Genomic DNA, 19,329 nt, shown 5'->3' with positions numbered 1-19,329 from the left:
GACCACTGGCAAACTCAAGTAGCCTCTAAAGTTTTTTTTTGTTTAAAATGCTAACCAAAAGAATCACGATTTTCAGTTTCTGGAGGAGATGATTTATGGCCTCAAGAAATTATGAACCACAGCAGAAAGTTTACTACCAAAATGATTGAAGAATTCCTGAAGTCTGTTGGAGCTCTTGATTTAGATGGGCTTTGGAGCAGATCTTGTACTTTGAAATAAGACTACTGTGTATTACTCGTGGACTAGTAAACAAAATATATCTCAGTAAGTATAAAATACAAGAGGTGACTTTTTTAAAAACAGAAGTTCCTCTGTAAGTACCCTTTAATGAAATATCTTCTTGATTACAATAGTTTTAGAAGCTTGTTTAACAGAAAGAGAGTCAATAAAGTTATGTCTTGAAATAAAGCAATGAATGTGGTATGATGCAGTCTTAAAAAGTTAGGTGCTATAGAGAGCCTCTGTATGAAAACATCAGTGTCTGTAATGGACATGCTAGTGAATGCCCAACATAAGCATTTTCCCTTTCCTTTAAAAATTTCTGTTCTATTTGTAAAAGCTCTGTGATGCTCAATGCTGATCCATCTTTTAAGAATACAGAATTACACATACTTCCTTTTGTGCAGGAATGAGAATAAACTTCCTGTAATGCAGTAGTATCTTTGCCTCCAGTTTCTGTTAGGAAAGGGAGTTGGTGTTTTTACAGGGAAAGAACATAGCTCATCTGGCTTAGACACGATCAGCTAATGATTCACCATCAAAGCTGAGCAAATCTATCAGCATCCCCTACCTTACTTGTTTGGAGTTTGTAATGGATCACAACTCCCTGTGTCATTGCAACAAGAAGCTTACACTCATGTACTGTTAGATCCAGATGAATCACTTTAGACACAATTCTTTAATATAGTTCCACTGCTATTTAATGTGTACAACTTCTGTCTTTAGATTATAAGTGGAATATCTCATTTAAGTACCCAAAAATATTCCAGCTCCAATTCTTTCAACATAAATTTCAGCAATTAGCAGTGTTAGACTAAGAATCTGGGGTCTGGAGATAAAATTTCTTCTGCTCCTTAACTAGTCATAATTACAGTTAAACCTGGTCATGGAAAGATTGGAATAATTTAGTATCTCTTCTTTCTTCTTCAGATCACAGAATGCAAATAAGATCCAGAAATAACTTTTCTATTCCACAGCAGCTGGCAAAGTCAGGTGTTAAGATTGGCTTTTAGCATATGATCACAGCTACTACTAAACAGTATAAAATTTTTTTGTAATGACAGTTTGCCAGTTCTATAGCAACTTGGACTATAGTTCTTGTTTTGATAAACTTCCAACCTTTATAAGTTAAGCCCATTTTTATTGTCAATACACTTGAAATTTAACATAATGCCAACTCAAAATTTTTCCCTAATTCTTACATTCCCAGAAATTACTAGAAGATGAAAAAAGGGACACATTTAGCTTCATTCTTAGACCTGCTTTTACTTCAGTTTGCCAAGTGCTTATAAACTCGCTTCAGCTTTTTGTTTTCTTGAGTATGTTTGCCACTTTAAAAGTATGAGGACATAGAAGAATAAATAAAAGAAAGTTAACACAGGTTTAAAGAAGCTCCTGCCTGCTAAAGCCGTGCTTAGATTGGCAGAGTCAACAGAAACACAGATGAAACAGACTAGGACACCTGCAAACACTTACTGTTCACTATGGGCATTCATTCAGTACAAAACCAAGTAATTTTGTAATGTGAAGCATCTGAGCAGACCACCTGAAGTCACTGGAGCTGTAGCTCATTGTCACCACTATGGTCCTCACCCAATGAAGTTTTTATACTTCAAGCACCTGTGCTTGTGATGAAAATTTCCAATAGCAGCTGAAGTCGTGCTCCTGCAAACTCTTCACTTTTGTACCCTAATACAATAACCAGCAGCCTTACCCTCAGTTTCAGAGCACTCACAGCTTTATCAGGCTTGCCTGGGACCCCAACCCACATCACCTGCTTGTAGGTCCAGGGTCTCCATCTCTGTCCTTTGCCTTTAGTCTCTGCTTCTCAAGCTAAGAGTACTGTAGTAGTATCTGTCTCCAGCCCTGGTCCTGTCCCCTAAATAGAAATTGGACCTACGCTGTACATAGCTTGTTGCCTGGATGGGTCCCACCTTGCAGCCTGCCTTCCATCATGTCTTTGGCTATGCTCCTGGATGGACTTTGGACCCACCTTGTAGCCTTAGCCTTGTCTCTAGTCCCATCTCTGGTCCTGTTTCCTTTTGTTCCTGACTGAATTCTCTGGAGGGATCCTGGACTTGGTTCATTGCTTTAACTTGTCTGGGACAGCTGATGGACCCTTGCCACACTCAGGTGCTGTGGGACTGGACTCTGCTTGGTGAGGACACTGCGGGGGTCACCCTTGGCTCACAGCTCCCTTTCCCTCGGAGAACAGGCAGACCTTGAAGATCCCTGACACCCAGAGAGGTGACTCACTAAAATCAATCCTTTTCCTTGAATTCATTAAGCTTTGGATTAACACATGGAAAGTTTGTTTAAGACTGAGAATATCTGCCATCTGCAAGATCAGCCCTTCATTTTCTTCACTGAGATTGCCCCCAAAGTGCAGAACAACTCTGAAGGCTCTGCAATAAAAATGAAATACTAGGCATGCCTAGTGCAGTTAACATGTTAACATGTGCTATTTCAACTTTTTTAAAAATAAAAATAGAACTGAAACATCTGAACATACCTTTCAAAATGCAGAGAAAACAAATGGGATAAGTAAATAATAAATCAATTATCAGCAAAAAAAGGAAGACTTATTTATGAAGTGAACTTTGTACCGTATCTATCTACAAGGCACAAAGTAAGCTTACAGAGATCTAGGACCTCTGTCCTAGAAAATTCTGTTGTAGGAAAATCTCTAGCAGTTAAAGTGCTGGAATCATTCATCCTGCAGAAAGACAGGGATGATACCAAAAAATGAAGGGAAGCCTCCAGAATAGGACAACCACATCAAAACTCCAATTAGGAACATTACCTTGCCAGTGCCAACCTCTGAACCATGACTGGGAATTGACAGTGAGAATGCCATCAATCCAGACTAAAACTGTACTAGGATCTATTTCAACATTAAAACTATACAGACAAGAAAGTTCAGTGCAGGAAAAAGGTCCCCAAAATGACTTAATTTACTTGTATGTCAGTAGCTCCAGTCTCCGAGGAATGTGCTTTGTGTATCTTTCTCTTACACTACAGTCGAATCGCTGAAACTGTGGAGCCATAATTTTGCTGACTCCTTTCTATTATGTTTTGATGGCATGGAAAAATCTAGCCTGCAGAAGCTCACGATACCAACTGACACACAACACAGACGGTACTTATTCTGCTTTGACCTGTCGATCATCCTGCACTCATATCCTGGCTGGCCATCCGCCTGTCTGATCAGAACCCAGGTAACTACTGGCCTCAACGGGAACCATATCTCAGGCTGAGCCATAACACAGTTTCTCCTCCAACAATGAAAACATATCAGATAGGATTCTATATCTGATAGTGGTGAATGCTACATCTACAAAGGTGTGGCTCAATGATGCTGTAATGATCAGTGACCCTTTTAATGGTTTCTCCAAAGTCAACAGAAAGACACATTCAGTTCTGGTGTTCTCAACATAAGAAGGACATGAAACTGTTGGAACAAGTCCAGAGGAGGGCCACCAGGATAATCAGGGGTTGGAGCACTTCTTGTATGAAGAAAGGCTGAGAAAGTTGGGCTGTCCAGCCTGGAAAAGAGAAGGCTGAGTAGGGACCTCATAGTAGCCTTCCAGTATCTGAAAGGGGGCTATAGAGATGCAAGGGAGGGACTATTCATTAGGGACTGTAGTGACAGGACAAGTGATAAGGGGTTAGAACTTAAACAGGGGAAGTTTAGATTGGATATAAGGAAGAAGTTCTTTACTGTAAGGGTGGTGAGGCACAGGAATGGGCTGCCCAGGGAAGTTGTGAATGCTCCATCCCTTGTGGTGTTCAAGGCCAGGTTGGACAGAGCCTTGGGTGACATGGTTTAGTGTGTGGTGTCCCTGCTCATGGCAGGGTGTTTGGAACTAGATGATCTTAAGGTCCTTTCCAACCCTAAGTATTCCATGATTCTATGATGCTATAAAGGCACAATTAAGCTTGCTGAAATTCTGGTTTTGCACAAATATAACTGGATGTAAAATTTACTCATGCATGTGGGCTTCCTTGGAAAGTTCTGAGGACTAGTTACCTTCTTTAAGTTTTGCTTTATGGTTGTACTGTCTCTCTCCACAACCTTCATCATTTCTTGGCTTGCCATATATAAGATGTTGGCTGCAGAAAAAGAAACATGCAGTAAGGTAAGTACACAGCAAATCTTTTGGAAAAAGCAGTATGGACCTAACCTTGCGAAAGGGTCAGTCATCACCTTGACAGTCCCACTGATAAAGATCTCATTAACAGAAAGGGCAGAATTTATCTCACCTAAATGAATCATTAAAAAGCCATCTAGAAAAAATTAAGTTACTTGGTATTAATCAATGGAATAGGAAAACCATCTTTGGAATATAAGTCTATCCATCTATTTTACAGACTTCTGAATCAGCCCATGGTGATGACTCTTTTTTTACTGACCAGAGTAGGAATATTGGTGATAGCTTTCAGTACATACTTTTAGAAAGGTAAAGGTAAGCATGAACAATCACCCATGAAGTGTTTTCAAGAATGGGCTTTAAATATAAAGCATACATCAAGAGGCATTATTAATTAAGAGATATTAAATTATTGACATGTCAATATGCAATTCATTCAAACACTCAGCACATAATAAAAATAATAGCAAATACAAGTATTATTGAATACTGCAGTCTTGCATAATACTGATTACTGTCCTGGACAGGACTGGATTAGACACCAATATCTATGCCTTACCTTTCTGGAATGTAAAGCATTAAATACCCCTTGGAGCAATTTATTATGAGTTTGGTCTGCAGGATCCTGGCTCTGAAACATAAATGATTGAGTCTAACATTTGGACACCTCATTAGAAGCAGTCTAATTTTTTGAGGTGTTGAGTTCTGGCAGGTCCCATGTATGTTAGACAGCAGTGTGAACTCAGCACTTCTGAAAGCTGGGTCATTTTGCCTGGATACCCAAATATTCATAAAAAGAATATTCTTCCCCTTTCTCACCAGTCTGCAAAACCAATGGAAGATCCTGAATGGCTAAATTACATTAAAGCATTTAAATTTGTGGGTCCTAGAATGACTGATGGCATTCTAAAATACTAAATGCTCTTCTGAAAAATGGGAGAAATGGAAACTCTCTGAAAATTTTTTAAATCTGAACCAACAAAGTTTGTGCCCAAGTAGCTACTGACAGTGCTGGATCTGATCTTGCTCTTGAGATGGGAGTAATGCATTCTCACAGCATGTGATAGGGGAGGAAATGGCAGTCACATAGGTCTTTGGTGGTGACCAAAACATGGAGTTGGCTGAATTCCAGCAGTGCTCTAAGGAAACAGAGTGCCACAAGAGAGATGAATGATGGCTCCAGAGATCAAATGTGAAAAGACAAAGCCAGTGCTCTCAAGTGATAAAAAATGAAAATCCTAGAAAGTACTATCTACTTCTGAGCCAGTCAAAGAAGATGCAATTTAGTTATATGCCTGCAGCACTTTGTCTTTTTCAATTAAACACTGAATGCAGCTAGTGCATGTTCTTTTCCTAGACAAAAGGGTTGCAGATGTGAAATCATATTGACAATACAGCAGATTTCTGGTCTGATCCTACTCTACTGGGCAAAGCAGCCTCTACGCGGTTTTGTGGCTAGCCACCTGGTAACCTAATCCTGTGCTGCAGCTGGCAAAAGTCTGCCCATCTACAGTGTTAAGTACATACCCTGATACTGATCTTTTTCTCAATTTAGCTCCAAACACTGATGCATTAAACACCTTTGTTATAGAAGGACTTATACTTTAGAATGCACCTTCAAAAATCATCTAAGAAAACTTTAAATGAGAGGTATCAAAGACAATGAGGAATTCCATACATATTTAACTTCAGATTGCTGCCTGTTTCTAATATGACAAATATGACTTTAATGCTCAGAAGTCCTTCCTATAAATGAAGCTAGCTGTCTCACAAAGCACTGTTTTCTTTCAGAGGAAAGGCAGAACATGGAGAGCAGACCTTGCTACCCTACCTGCTGGTCCTTCAGATGAATGGATGTGGTTTACTATGGATTTACAAGATTTCACACAGCACTAACTGCAAGAGCCTGGATTTGGCCGGGTATCTGCGGCAATAACACTTGTACCAAATCCATTATATGAGGATTTTAGTATGCCAGTTCTTCTATATTCTAGTCCAAAATAAGATTGTTGTTAACAGGGCACAGTGGATAGCCTACCTGCAGTCAGAACTTCTGCCACGACCTTGCAACATCAGCAGTGGATGGTAGGCACGGATGAAAATAATGGTGGCTGTCAGTACAGAACCTGACACATACTGGTTTACTCAATGTTACTGGGATTCTGATGACAACTGTCCACCTCCAGTTGAGTCATATAGCAAAAGCGGAAATAGTATAAGTATTTCCCTGCTCCCCTCCCAGTAAGTATTCTCCCACCTCACCGGTTTCTCTGTCCTACCTCTTCTTTTTGGTGTGTACTACTCATATTTCTGAGTTTGTTTTTAGCAGTAAAACCTAAGAAGTGAAGTGGAATCCACACAGTTAGTAAATTTAATATTAGTCGTAAGGACCCTAAAAGTATAATGGTATGACAGCAAAGAGAGCAATGACAGTATTTTTAAAAGGAACCATCTCTGAAGGCTTGTGTACTGTGCAAGACAGGGAATCAGGAAGGCAGGATTAAGCTAAACCAGATGAATGGTAAGGTTCAAGTCTATTTCAACCAAACAGAAATCCTTTAAATTTTGGAAACATGATCCTAGGGAAACCAATAAACAGGAACTTAAACTTCAGCAGACATTAAGTAAGAGGAAATTGCAAAGAGCAAAAGTAGGTTTCCAAGAACAAACATTTAAAAAAAACCAATAAAATATGCCTTAGGTGTATCAAAACCAAGAGGCCTACAACAGAATTTGTGCAGGCTACGTGAGTAGTTAAAGACGATAATTACAGTGTTTGGAAGCTAAATTACTTTAATTTTTTATTCATCCAAGTTTCTTGTTCAATACATTCAGGAGGTTTCCGCTCTCTATATTCTTTTTCTAGCAAAATTTTTTTCTCTTCGAATAGTGAGGTATCAAGAATTAGAAACAGTGGCGCATCCAGAATATATCAGAAGATACATGTAGAACCTTAAATACAGAATCTGAGTTGACAATAATCTTGTTATGTAAGAATCACCCTGTCCTGTAACTTAGGGAGCAGAAAATAGGCAAATCACTAATGATTTTACAAATGAAAATAGCATTTTACTGATCTATAGTCTCTTGAACATTTCAAGAAACACAATCAGATGACAAAAAATTAGGGGTCTTCTAAAAGCTCTGTTACATTTCACAAAATAAGCTCTGACTGAAACTATACAGCTGTAAAGTGAAAGGTTGCAATGTGTTAAGAAATAGTCTGGAAGAAAAGAACTGGCTGGATGTCCACATGCAAGGAGTTGTGGTCAATACCTCAATGTCTGGCTGGAGATCAGTAACGAGTGGTGTCCCTCAGGGATCACTGCTGGGACTGGTCTTGTACAACATCTTTGTTGGTGACATGGACAGCGGGATTGAGTGCACCCTCAGCAAGTTTGCTGATGACACCAAGCTGTGTGGTTCGGTTGATATGCAGGAGGGAAGGAATGCCATCCAGAGCGACCTTGACATGCTTGTGAGGTGGGGCTGATGCCAACTTTATGAAGTTTAACCATGACAAGTGCAAGGCCTTACACCTGGGTCAGAGCAATCCCAGGCACAGCTACAGGTTGGGCACTGAACAGATTCAGAGCAGCCCTGCAAAGGACTTGGGGGTGTTGGTCGATCAGAAAATTAACATGAGCCGGCAGTGTGCACTTGCAGTCCAGAAAGCCAACTGTATCCTGGGCTGCATCAAAAGAAGCATGACCAGCAGGTCGAAGGAGGTGATCCTGCCCCTCTACTCTGCTCTCGTGAAATCTCACTTGGAGTATTGTGTGCAGTTCTGGTGTCCTCAACATAAGAAGGACATGGAACTGTTGGAACAAGTCCAGAGGAGGGCCACCAGGATAATCAGGGGACTGAAGCACCTTTCGTACGAAGAAAGGCTGAGAAAGTTGTGGCTGTTCAGCCTGGAGAAGAGAAGGCTGCATGGAGACCTCATAGCAGCCTTCCAGTATCTGAAAGGGGGCTATAAGGTTGCTGGTGATGGACTCTTCATTAGGGACTGTAGTGATAGGACAAGGGGTCACGGTTTGAAACTTAAACAGCAGAGGTTTAGATTCGATATCAGGACGAAGTTCTCTACTGTAAGGGTGGTGAGGTACTGGAATGGGCTGCCCAGGGAAGCTGTGAATGCTCCATCCCTTGTGGTGTTCAAGGCCAGGTTGGACAGAGCCTTGGGTGACACGGTTTAGTGTGAGGTGTCCCTGCTCATGGCAGGGGAGTTGGAAGTAGACGAAGTTAAGGTCCTTTCCAACCCTAAGTATTCTATGATTCTATGTTTCTAAAACAGATTAGGAATTAGATTAGATTAGATGGTTTTCATCACAGCAATGAATAAGGTCTAGCTTCAACACAAATAAAAAGACGTAATGACTAGTATTAAATTCTCTAAATAATCATGGAACACACATGTTAATTTGATAATTTCTGGGGTGGGTTAAATCACCTCTGAAGGTGACACTGGCCTTTAGACCTTAACTTGAATTAGGTACCTAAAGTGAGATGGAATGAATCCTGGCCTATGTTTCTAGTCCAGCTTCATATTAAAGTATAGATAATGTATTTTTTATTGGAAAGAATGGAACAAGAAACCAGGGACCCCCTGACTGTTGTTCCCTGTGCACATTTACTCAAAACTCCAATTAAATCATATAATAAGTTTCATAAATAGTAAGAGGATGCCGATACAGAATTCTAAAGCACCATTATAGCAATCATATAACATGACCACACCTGAAGAACTGTGTATGCTGATAGTCAGACTCTTGTGGGACACTGTAAAACTAAGAATGGTGGTGAAAACCATCAAAGCAGGACAATTAATTTTGCCATCATGTTCATGATACTTCATGATACACTTACAGCACAATATATTGAAATACAAAACATTAAAAGGAAGTACTTTTTTAATGTCATGTGCAATTGACTATGAAACTTACTGCCAAAGGAAAATGATAAGCATGTCTTTGCCACATTCACATCTGAGCATTTTGCCCTGAGCTCCTCTAATTTTAGATAACAGTTAATACAGTTAATCTTTGGGCAAATACCTACAAAGGCCAGATAACTTATACTTAAAAGAACCCCTCCATTTAGGTACTGTTCTCTAGGTTCACTACCATTCTTGCTTGGTTTTCTCTGGATATGTTCCATGCTCATCTTGCTCTTGAATCTTACTGACAAAGTATTTCAGCTCATGCTAGGAAGTGTCTATCTCTTCAACAGTAGAGCTGTAGCTCTTTCAGCCCATGTACCTATTCAGATGTATGAAAATCACACAACATATTAACCCACATCAGCTTGTGACCCACGATATTCCCAGGATTTTTTCATGCAGAACTATCGCTTAACCAGTGATTTACTATCCTGGTATTTAACTTATGTATAGAAGAACTTATCTCTTTAAGGAATGACAGCATTCTCCTCTCCCTGCCTCTCTTGATGATTTCTCTTAGCTTGTGAAAGTAATATTGTATCTACAGCATGTTCTAGCATGGTACTATCTGTAAACTCAGTGAATGCACACTGTATCCCATCAGTCACATCCCTAACACAACTACTGAATAGTAAAGCAATGAAGACTGTTAGAGAACTCTACCAGCTACATATATTTCCAGTGTCAAAAATCCCCCTGAATCCCATTTTCTGAACAGGCATATATCTGTCTAGCAGTTGTTTCCAGTATGCCATATTTCCCAACTTCGTTGCAAGAACATAATAGGAGATAATGTAAAAATCTCTGTTAAGGTCAAAATATCCTAAAGCTACAGCCTCCCTCTAACCCAAATTACATTGTAAAATGTTTGATGTATAAGTAAAGCTATACTAAAAGAGATACCATTATAGAGCAGGAACAGTAACCTTCTCTCTTGCTGCTCTGGAATGTCAAACTAGGCTTCTTCATAAAAGCTATTTTTCTCCACAGCTAAGTCACAAGTTCAGAGAGAAATCTCTCTGCTATTTCCTAATGCTATACTCTGCTAACCTTGGCATTTTTTGAATATTTAGTTTTTTCCTTTAAAAAAAAAACCCTTGTTCTGTTTCCTTATTTCATGAATACTGAGATGCTTTTTCAAAGGAAATAACTCAGAAGAATACACCCACTCTCTGTGTGTAATCAGAAAGCTTTCTCAAAAGGTTCCCTGGGACTACTACTATGAGCATTTCAGAAGCTCTGAAAATCAGCCTGTGAATTGGGCACAACCAGAAGCCAAGATGTACAAAATGAACAGCCTCTGAAATATTTCACCAGGCTATGCAGAGGAAGGTTGTTTCATGAGACCACCGTGTCAGTGCACACTGGTGCTACCTAGTGTTACAGTCTCTGGAACGACTTCCAATCTGTGCTAATGCTTGCTTTAGTGGAAAATCTCAACAGATTCCCAGAATCATTACCAAGAGTCCTGGAAAAATATTCATAGGTTTTGATTGTCATGATTTCAAGTACAATATAAAATGCAACCTAGAGCCCACGTGCTGAACTTCCTGAGTGATGAAGCTGTTTCACCAAAATCTGCAGAATTAGTCACGGCACAAAATAAAGTACATCCAGGAGTTTTCAGGACCCTGGCTCAAAGTGCAAAACATATGGAATTCCCACAACGGGTTGGGTGGCAGTTATGACCTTGGTGTCCATACTGAAGTTTGAATGAACATGCAGCTTCAATCTGTTTGGCATTCACCACTATATCACACCTATTGAAGAAAGAAATATCTGGGATATAGTAAAGACAAAATAAGATCGGAATTAGTATTCTGAAAAATCATTACATGTGAAAGGTAAGGCTGTGGGGTGAGATGTCAGGAGGCCTGGAATTTTTCTGAACTATCACTGAAGTCCTATGAGACCCTGTGCAAATTACAAAATCTTTATGTCTCAGTTTCCTCATTTAAAAAACACGTTTCAGGCTGCTATGACAATGAAGTGCTTTTTTGTAGACTGTCTTAAAAATACTTGAAGTGAAAAGCATTGTGTAAACATAACTATTAATTAGTCTTTAACAATAATGAAATTTACAGAGCCAAATTGATCATGTCCCTTTAGATTTGCTCACCACTATCTTAAATGTTGCATTTAATAGCAAACAAATAACAAAATCTTCAAAGCTAATGAAAAATACTTTAAAAACAGAGCTAAGGGCTAGCTTGTAAGTACCCAAAGTCAGGATGTGTCTCTGTGACAAAAATTTACTTTTTGAACTTCAAATCTTTCTCTAAATTGGCTTAGTGAAGCCAACACAAAAGGTCTGGAGGACTCAATACTATGTGCACATACACTTCTGCATATGATCTGCTCACTGTTTTTAACAGAAATGCTTAAACTGATAATCTTAGATATCTGAAGGAGCAAAAGTGTTCCGTAGTTTGACAGAGGTATGTCTTCCATCAACGACTAACTGATATTTTGTTCAACCAAAATAAGCTGATCTTTTCATAAAATGAAGGTGTAGGCAGTGTTTGCATGAGCTTTATGGAAAGTTGTTCAGTTGATGTAGTTTTCTACTGAAAGCAAGCCAGTTCTACCTGCTTGCTGAAGAAAGAACTTAACCAGTGATAAATAATGAAAACATTAGTCATCTGATGAACCATACCACAGCACAGGTAAGGTGAGATATATAAATAAGATGAACATCAAATACACTAGTTCCTTTGGCAACTTGGATATTCAGACCCCAAAATGAGAAGGTAGTTTTCACGGGCAGGTATGTGAGCACTTCAGAACTCTAGTCAGACCCACACAATGACTTGAGAGCACTTTACTCGGCATGTATAGTTTGCAATATTAAGGCTAGCATAGAATTTGAAATCCTGGCTTAAAGAGATTTGACTCAAGAAGCCATCTCTATCCATTGAGGACACATAAGCTGCAGTCCTTTCCTGAAAAGATATTGGAAGAAAGAAATAAAGCTTACTATTTTCTCATCCTTTGCCTGTATGGCAAAAGTCCAGTATCTCTGCACTCTTGATTCCCACCTTTGAATTGGGGTCCTAAAGATCTGGTCTGGAATCAGACTAGGATTTCTAGGAAAGGAATGTATAGAAGCTCTTTAGCTTTTCCTGCCAATGTATTTTGCTTGTTCAATTTATTTGGTTTAACAGTTTAAAGCCAGTCTCAGCAGGTTATTTCTTAATTTTCGTGGTCTAATCCCATTCCTTCAAATTTGTACTTATGTGTGTGCTGGACTGACACATTATCAGTCAGCCTGGATCAGTGAGAAAATCCAAAGCACAGAAAGGGAAGCATGTAACACGATTCCTTGCAGTATCATGGCTTCTGTAAATATTCCATCATCTGGGTTTTTCACACAACAACTAGGAAAGGAAAAACATTTCTCCAAAAAGAAAATGTGGTTGCAAACCTACAGAAACTGGCCAAAATACCTGGTGGCAGCTGTAGAACTGAAAAGCATTTTTATTACAATCTATTCCACCTCAAGTTGCTGATGCCCCTTGGAACTCATAACCAAGTCACTAGACATTAATAATAAAAAAAATCTGCTGTTAATCTTATAATTATCATAAACAATATGATCTTTGAGCTTAAAGACAAAATCAAAGTTTTAACAGTCAAATACTGTTTATCGTGTTTTCAACACATAAATGCCTTCTTAAAATACCCCAACTTTTTATATGCAGATTTTTAATATACACAGATTACCTTGAAAATGGGAGCCCTTCATTTATTCCCAGGTCAGGTTTATGAAATTAACTGTCGACTTAGTTTCTCCCTGTGATCCTGCCAATGACCTTTTTTCTGCCCTGGTAGGACCATTCCCACCCCATGGATTAAATGTGATTAAGGAACAGTGTCAGTTTAGTCTCATACATGTGCTAAGCAGAGATGACATACTATGACAAAATGTGTTTGATTTATTTGTGGGGGGTTTGTGATAGAGGAACCCTGATTGGGATCAAATCAAGGATCCAAAGAAGAGTGCTTTATATCATTTGTAGCTCTTTAACCCAACGTGTCACAGTGAGGACTTACTATTTTTCAGCTAAATTATTAGTTTTCACAAACAATAATAACTGAAATCAATCAAGCTTTTCAGTGCTTAGGGTTATTTAACCAATTCAATTAGCCATTATCAGATGAATCACAGAATCCCAAGGGTTGGAAAGGACCTCAAAAGATCATCTAGTCCAACCCCCTGCAAGAGCAGGGTAATCTAGAGTACATCACACAGGAACTTGTCCAGGTGGGCCTTGAATATCTCCAACGTAGGAGACTCCACAACCCCCCTGGGCAACCTGTTCCAGTGCTCTGTCACTCTTACAGTAAAGAAGTTCTTCCTGATGTTGACGTGGAACCTCCTATGCTTCACTGAAAAAAAGCCTAGCTCCATCATCCTGACACCCACCCTTTACATATTTGTAAACACTGATGAGGTCACCCCTCAGTCTCCTCCAAGCTAAAGAGACCCAGCTCCCTCAGCCTCTCCTCATAAGGGAGGTGTTCCACTCCCTTAATCATCTTTGTGGCTCTGTGCTGGACTCTTTCAAGCAATTCCCTGTCCTTCTTGAACTGAGGGGTCCAGAACTGGATGCAATATTCCAGATGCAGCCTCACCAAGGTATAGTAGAGGGGGAGGAGAACCTCTCTTGACCTACTAACCACACCCTTTCTAATGCACCCTAGGATGCCATTTGCCTTCTTGGCCACAAGGGCACATTGCTGGCTCATGGTCATCCTCCTATCCACCAGGACCCCCAGGTCCCTTTCCCCTTCACTCCTTTCCAGCAGGTCAACCCCCAACCTGTACTGGTACATGGGGTTGTTCTTCCCCAGATGCAAGACTCTACACTTGCCCTTGTTGAATTTCATCAAGTTTCTCCCCGCCCAACTCTCCAGCCTGTCCAGGTCTCTCTGAATGGCAACACAGCCTTCTGGTGTGTCAGCCACTCCTCCCAATTTAGTGTCATCAGCGAACTTGCTGAGGGTACACTCAGTTCCCTCATCCAGGTTGTTGATGAAAATATTAAACAGCACTGGTCCCAGCACCGACCCCTGAGGGACTCCAGTATTGACCTGAACTTCAAAACACATCAAGATATCCACAATGCAGTCAAGCAAATAACATATGAAATAGAGCGTTTCCCAATTTTGAAGAAACAGATGTCTAGCAGCATTGTAATTGCTGTGTAAACATTTTAGAGCTACAACCTAAACCAGTATGTATCAGGTGACTCTATGGATCTGTGCTAGAGCTTGGAAAGTGCTAATTTCAGGAAAGAAACAATTCTAACTTAGGACAGATAAGCCTTCTTTCTAGATTTGATTCTTCAAGTAGTATAGAGATCTTCTGTACTTAGTCTGAAAAACACATTTTTCATCAAGACTTTAAACTTCTTGCTTGATTATTGAATATCCAAAGACCATTTGCTTGCATATTTGCAAGAAAAAGATTAGGTTACAGCCAGATTAATCATAAACTAGAAAATGAGGGGTCACATTATGTTTTCTGTGTAAATTTAAGATGAGTTGTAACTACGCCTGTAAGGAAAGAAATAAAAAAAAAAAAAAGAAAGACTTACACATGGTACACATATCTAAAATAGAAAAGGTTAAGTATTTCCGACCTAACCCTGACAAACTCTGAGAGATATACATGCCCTTGGTTAATGTAGAAATCAGTTCTGTATTGTGGTGTTATGAGTCGATCTTGTTCATGTGGTTTTGCTCAGTATCTTAATTACGCAAAAACAAAACAAAATTATGCACTCTTCACTGGGCTCAGGAGACGAATTTACTGTGACAGAAAGAATAGGCAGAAAGAGATGCCATACTAACAAACCAACAGAGACAACAAACTGAAAAAAAAAAAAACCCAAAACAACCCAAAACCTTTTCAACTTCATTGGCTAATGAAGTCCAGGAAATAATCAAAATAGTTTCTTTTCCAACAAAAATGAGTGGTTATGAAGATAGCCCCGATCTAGACACTTTAATGGATGCACACACACATTCTTTAATAGCTTGTTCATCAGAGTAAAATAAACATAAGACTACAAAGGGTTACCCAAGCTCACTTCATTTCCCTACTGCTGTTGGCTTAGATTATGTTGACTCTATCAACAAGATTGTGGCTGTAGGTGTAAATTTATTAAGTCCCACACATCAAAATATTGTTCTATTTTGTAAGTTAGTAGGAGCTAAGCTCTGGAATATGTACAGGGAGGAACATAACACCAAATTTTTACTTTAAGGTCTGGACAGCAAAATTTCAACAGCACTAACTTTGGAAGAAGATAATACATGGTTTTACAAACCAGACAAATTTAGAGGAAAAGGAGACCGCAGCCCAACCTTCCAAATGCAAATCTGGTGCCACTACTTTTACCATACTTTGATCAACTGACCTCCTACACAGATGAATACAGAGAGTGGGGAGACTTCTGCCGTCTTACTGAGGCCACCATATACCAAGGTGTTGTCTTCCCACCCCGGCCCCAAGAAATGGATAAACTTTCTTTAGCTAGGACCAGAGGAACTTGTAAGAGACCAGTGGTGACCTCTTGACTGTGGCACAGGCTGTGGGTATTCTCTTTGCTGCTATAGGGTATTTTCAGACCTGGCAGCATGGCAAATCTTTATCACCTCTCCTGACTTCCCTCAGCCATGCTCTACTTCTCTCTTGATTCTGTTTCCCACCTACATAGACCCTATGCTTTAGATACTTTTAAAAAAATTCATATGTATTCTATTAGCTTTTTTTTCCAGGCTGAATGACATTTAATTAATTCATGTATTTTTCAGTCAAACAACACCTTCCAACTGGTCTTTGTGCTCCCTTGTGTTTGAGGCATTTAATAAAAGACAGCTCATTATGATTAAAAAACATGAACTGGAAGTGCAACCAGGCCCAGAAGAGATCCCTGTAGTTCTTAAAAAATTTTGCAACTCATTTGTAATACAAAGGAATATCAAAAAGTAGAATTAATCAGAACCTTTAAGAGCAAAACCTCACAGCACATAGGATTCAGAACTTTTCAGGGCCAAGAAATTATCAAGTGACAGGATTTTAAGGTGATTAGTGAATGAACAGAGCTTGATACCGTAGACATGTTAAGTCCCAGCACAAATGTTACCTTTTGCGAATACAGCCAATCTGCCGCACGCCTTCAAATTCTCTGTATCTCTGCCATGTATTTTCTGCCAATTGCTTTCTCTGCTTAATATATATATATAGGCAACACATTATGAGAACTAGCTGAACAATCTGTATGTTGCTGGATTCCTTCCTCTACATAAATCAAGCACTTTAGATGGCTTGTAATTTTCTCAGAAAAAGTCTCTTGAATCCATATGTCATGGTTTAGTGGACATAATATTCAACAGGTCTCCCTGTCTTTAACATTCAGATGTAAAGACAAGTCTGTCTATCATCCTCCTTTCTCCCTGGCTCCTCTTTCCCAATCAAGTTATGCCCCTTCACATTGATATTCTAGTTCTGCCAGCTCTCCCACTTATGTCTGTTAAGCCAATTAACTAATAATTTTGATGACCTTTAAAGGCTTGTAACACTACCTTGTTCTCAATACTTTTGAAATTACCTGCACATCGCTTAGCGCATCCATTATTTTCCTGCTAGTATCCCTTTGCTGTCTTATGAATTACTTCATCTACCCTAATTTTAGATCCTTCATGAGTGCACTTTTGCTCACCATGATATAGAAATTTTTTTTGTACTTCCCATTAAACTCATCATCAAGTCTTCTTTACTGAATGCGTCTGTTAATCACCTTTTCATGGTTAAGGAAGCCAAAGCTCCCATGGAACTGGTCTGATTCAAAGTGCTGCAGCCTCTGTACACCCATGCACACTTGTGAATATTGTTTTGAGGAAGTACAGTGATTTAAAAAACTTTGTTTTATGCACTGTGAAAAACACGCAGCCTCATTACACTGTCATTAGTCTTTCACTCTCTATAGTTTGTCTCTATACATCTTTCCTTCCCGTGTTGACACTTCCCCGGACAGTTCTGATGTTCTGCATTACAAAACTATCATTTACTGTCAATTTTTTCACAGAAAACATCTGCTATTTCATAATTTGACATTTAATTGCTATTCTTGCTATTACTTTAGCTTCTTCTTTGTGTTGGCTAAGGACTACATTAGAGACTGGGGCCACATTCTGTAGGTACTAGCAGTGCTGCACACAGAAAAGCCTGAATTTATGCTTTTTTTCTGTCACACAAGGGACTCTCGAAGAACCTCTACAAAACCTTAGTCTTCTTTTTCCAGAAGGAGTCACTGATGCTGCCCTTAGTAAATCTGCCTCACAGCAGGATAATGTCACAATAATCTAGTATTACAAAATGCTTGAGAAATACTTTAAAATATGCAAAACATTGGCAAGTTTTAATTCCCATTCCTGGCCTCCGTAAAGGTAAACTGAATAACCCACAAGTAAATTGGTAATTCACCGGGAAGTGTAGCAAAGGGAAGAGTATTAACAGACTGCCTGATAGGATCTTTTTTGTAACTGAGAGTTAGTTATACTGTGTAGGAAGAAGGCTAAAGGTCCCAGTCGAGACTTGGCTTTAGTTTGTCAGAGGCAATTCAGACTATCAGTTAAAACATTATTTCTGCTTCACAGATTTTACAGTCTATTTCTAAATCCACGGCTATTCAATACTGAGTTGCAGATATGCATGCAGTGTTTTGCTCATCCTTCTGAAGGACTACAAGCAGAGTGAATGAGAAGAAAATAATCTGTTTCTAATTTGACAATTACTGACAAAGACTACTATTTTCATGTGCAATAGAGCTCACCTGTACTTTGACAAGTTGTAATATGACTCTTTCAAAAGTCCTCTAAACAATAAAGCAAAATTGCTCAAAGAATCAAAATTGCTCAAAGAATTCTAGGTTGGATTCCCATGCTAAATGGAAAAAGCCTGCAAAAAGTAGATTGAACTTTTGAAAGTAAGTTTTCCTCAGGGAACATATCATTATCTGGTCACATTTTGTTCCTGGTTAATTGCTTGTCTTATTGTAAGGTTCTTCACAGGGTTGTATCACTAGTGTCCTTTCCAGTTGATCCTTTGCTCTTGAGGATGCAATCTTCGCTGTCATTCCTCAGAAAGTCAGAAAACGGTGGTAAGAACTAATAATACCAAACAGTAATGTAATTTCCTATGGGGAAAACATATTTTCTACCAGTAATTATTGCCAACAACAATCTTGGAAATATCGTATAACTTATTGTTTAAAACATCAAACAGAAGGAACTGCTTAGTATCAAGGATGACTAATGCAGGAACATGTGCTTCCACACATGCACACACACATTAGATAAAATGTTGATGTTTAGAGGTTTACAAGACACAAACATTGACTTTGGGTTCTGCTTAAGTACTTGAATTTAGAATGACAACATACCAGTTAATATAGAATCATGATAAACATAAATAAGCAGAAATAGCTCTGATTGTTATGATGGACTTCTCCAATTCAAACTATAGCTGCAGGAAGATCAGAACTCCACAAGAAAATCAGTCAGCTGTGCGTGAGAAAGCACAGTAGAGTCTGAAGGAAAATTAAAAGGTTATTCAAAAATTATACCCAGGTGCTTTATAAACAATAGATGCTTTGCTGAGGAGTGCAAAAAATTCTCATTTGTGTGATGAAGCATGTGCAGGTGAAGTGGGCTGTGTGATGGAAACTGAAATGTCTATGGACTTAATCCTGTCCTAAATTACTTTGGAACAACTCCCATCATCTTCAAAAGACAGAACTATACCTTACCTAGAAAAATTAGGCTCCAGTTTAAGCTCTCACATATCCTGGCAGATGGCCATGATGATGGTATTTCTGCTACGGTCCCAATTTTCGGTCGAGGAAAGTGTCTGCTCTCTTACCCAGCAAGAGAAGCATAGAAGGATCTCCTGTAGGTGGTGCAGTAATTTAGCATCTCCATGCAGTGGCTCCTGCTTGAGCTCTGCTG

The 19,329-nt window shown here is 39.2% G+C and overlaps 1 protein-coding gene across 2 annotated transcripts in view; it reads right to left on the bottom strand.

Moving 5' to 3' along the window:
• The window catches only part of LDAH (lipid droplet associated hydrolase), a 121,892-nt gene that overhangs the window by 17,100 nt on the left and 85,463 nt on the right, over positions 1-19,329 (bottom strand). For both annotated transcript variants that reach the window (XM_034060828.1, XM_034060829.1), the window contains one exon: positions 4,250-4,332. In XM_034060828.1, coding sequence (XP_033916719.1) covers positions 4,250-4,332 — 83 coding nt within the window. The remainder of the gene's footprint in view (positions 1-4,249; positions 4,333-19,329) is intronic.

The sequence above is a fragment of the Melopsittacus undulatus genome, chromosome 3, assembly GCF_012275295.1.
Source record: "Melopsittacus undulatus isolate bMelUnd1 chromosome 3, bMelUnd1.mat.Z, whole genome shotgun sequence".
NCBI classification, from domain to species: domain Eukaryota; kingdom Metazoa; phylum Chordata; class Aves; order Psittaciformes; family Psittaculidae; genus Melopsittacus; species Melopsittacus undulatus.
Note: the sequence above shows the minus strand (reverse complement) of the source record. Positions and strands in the feature narration are given on the sequence as shown.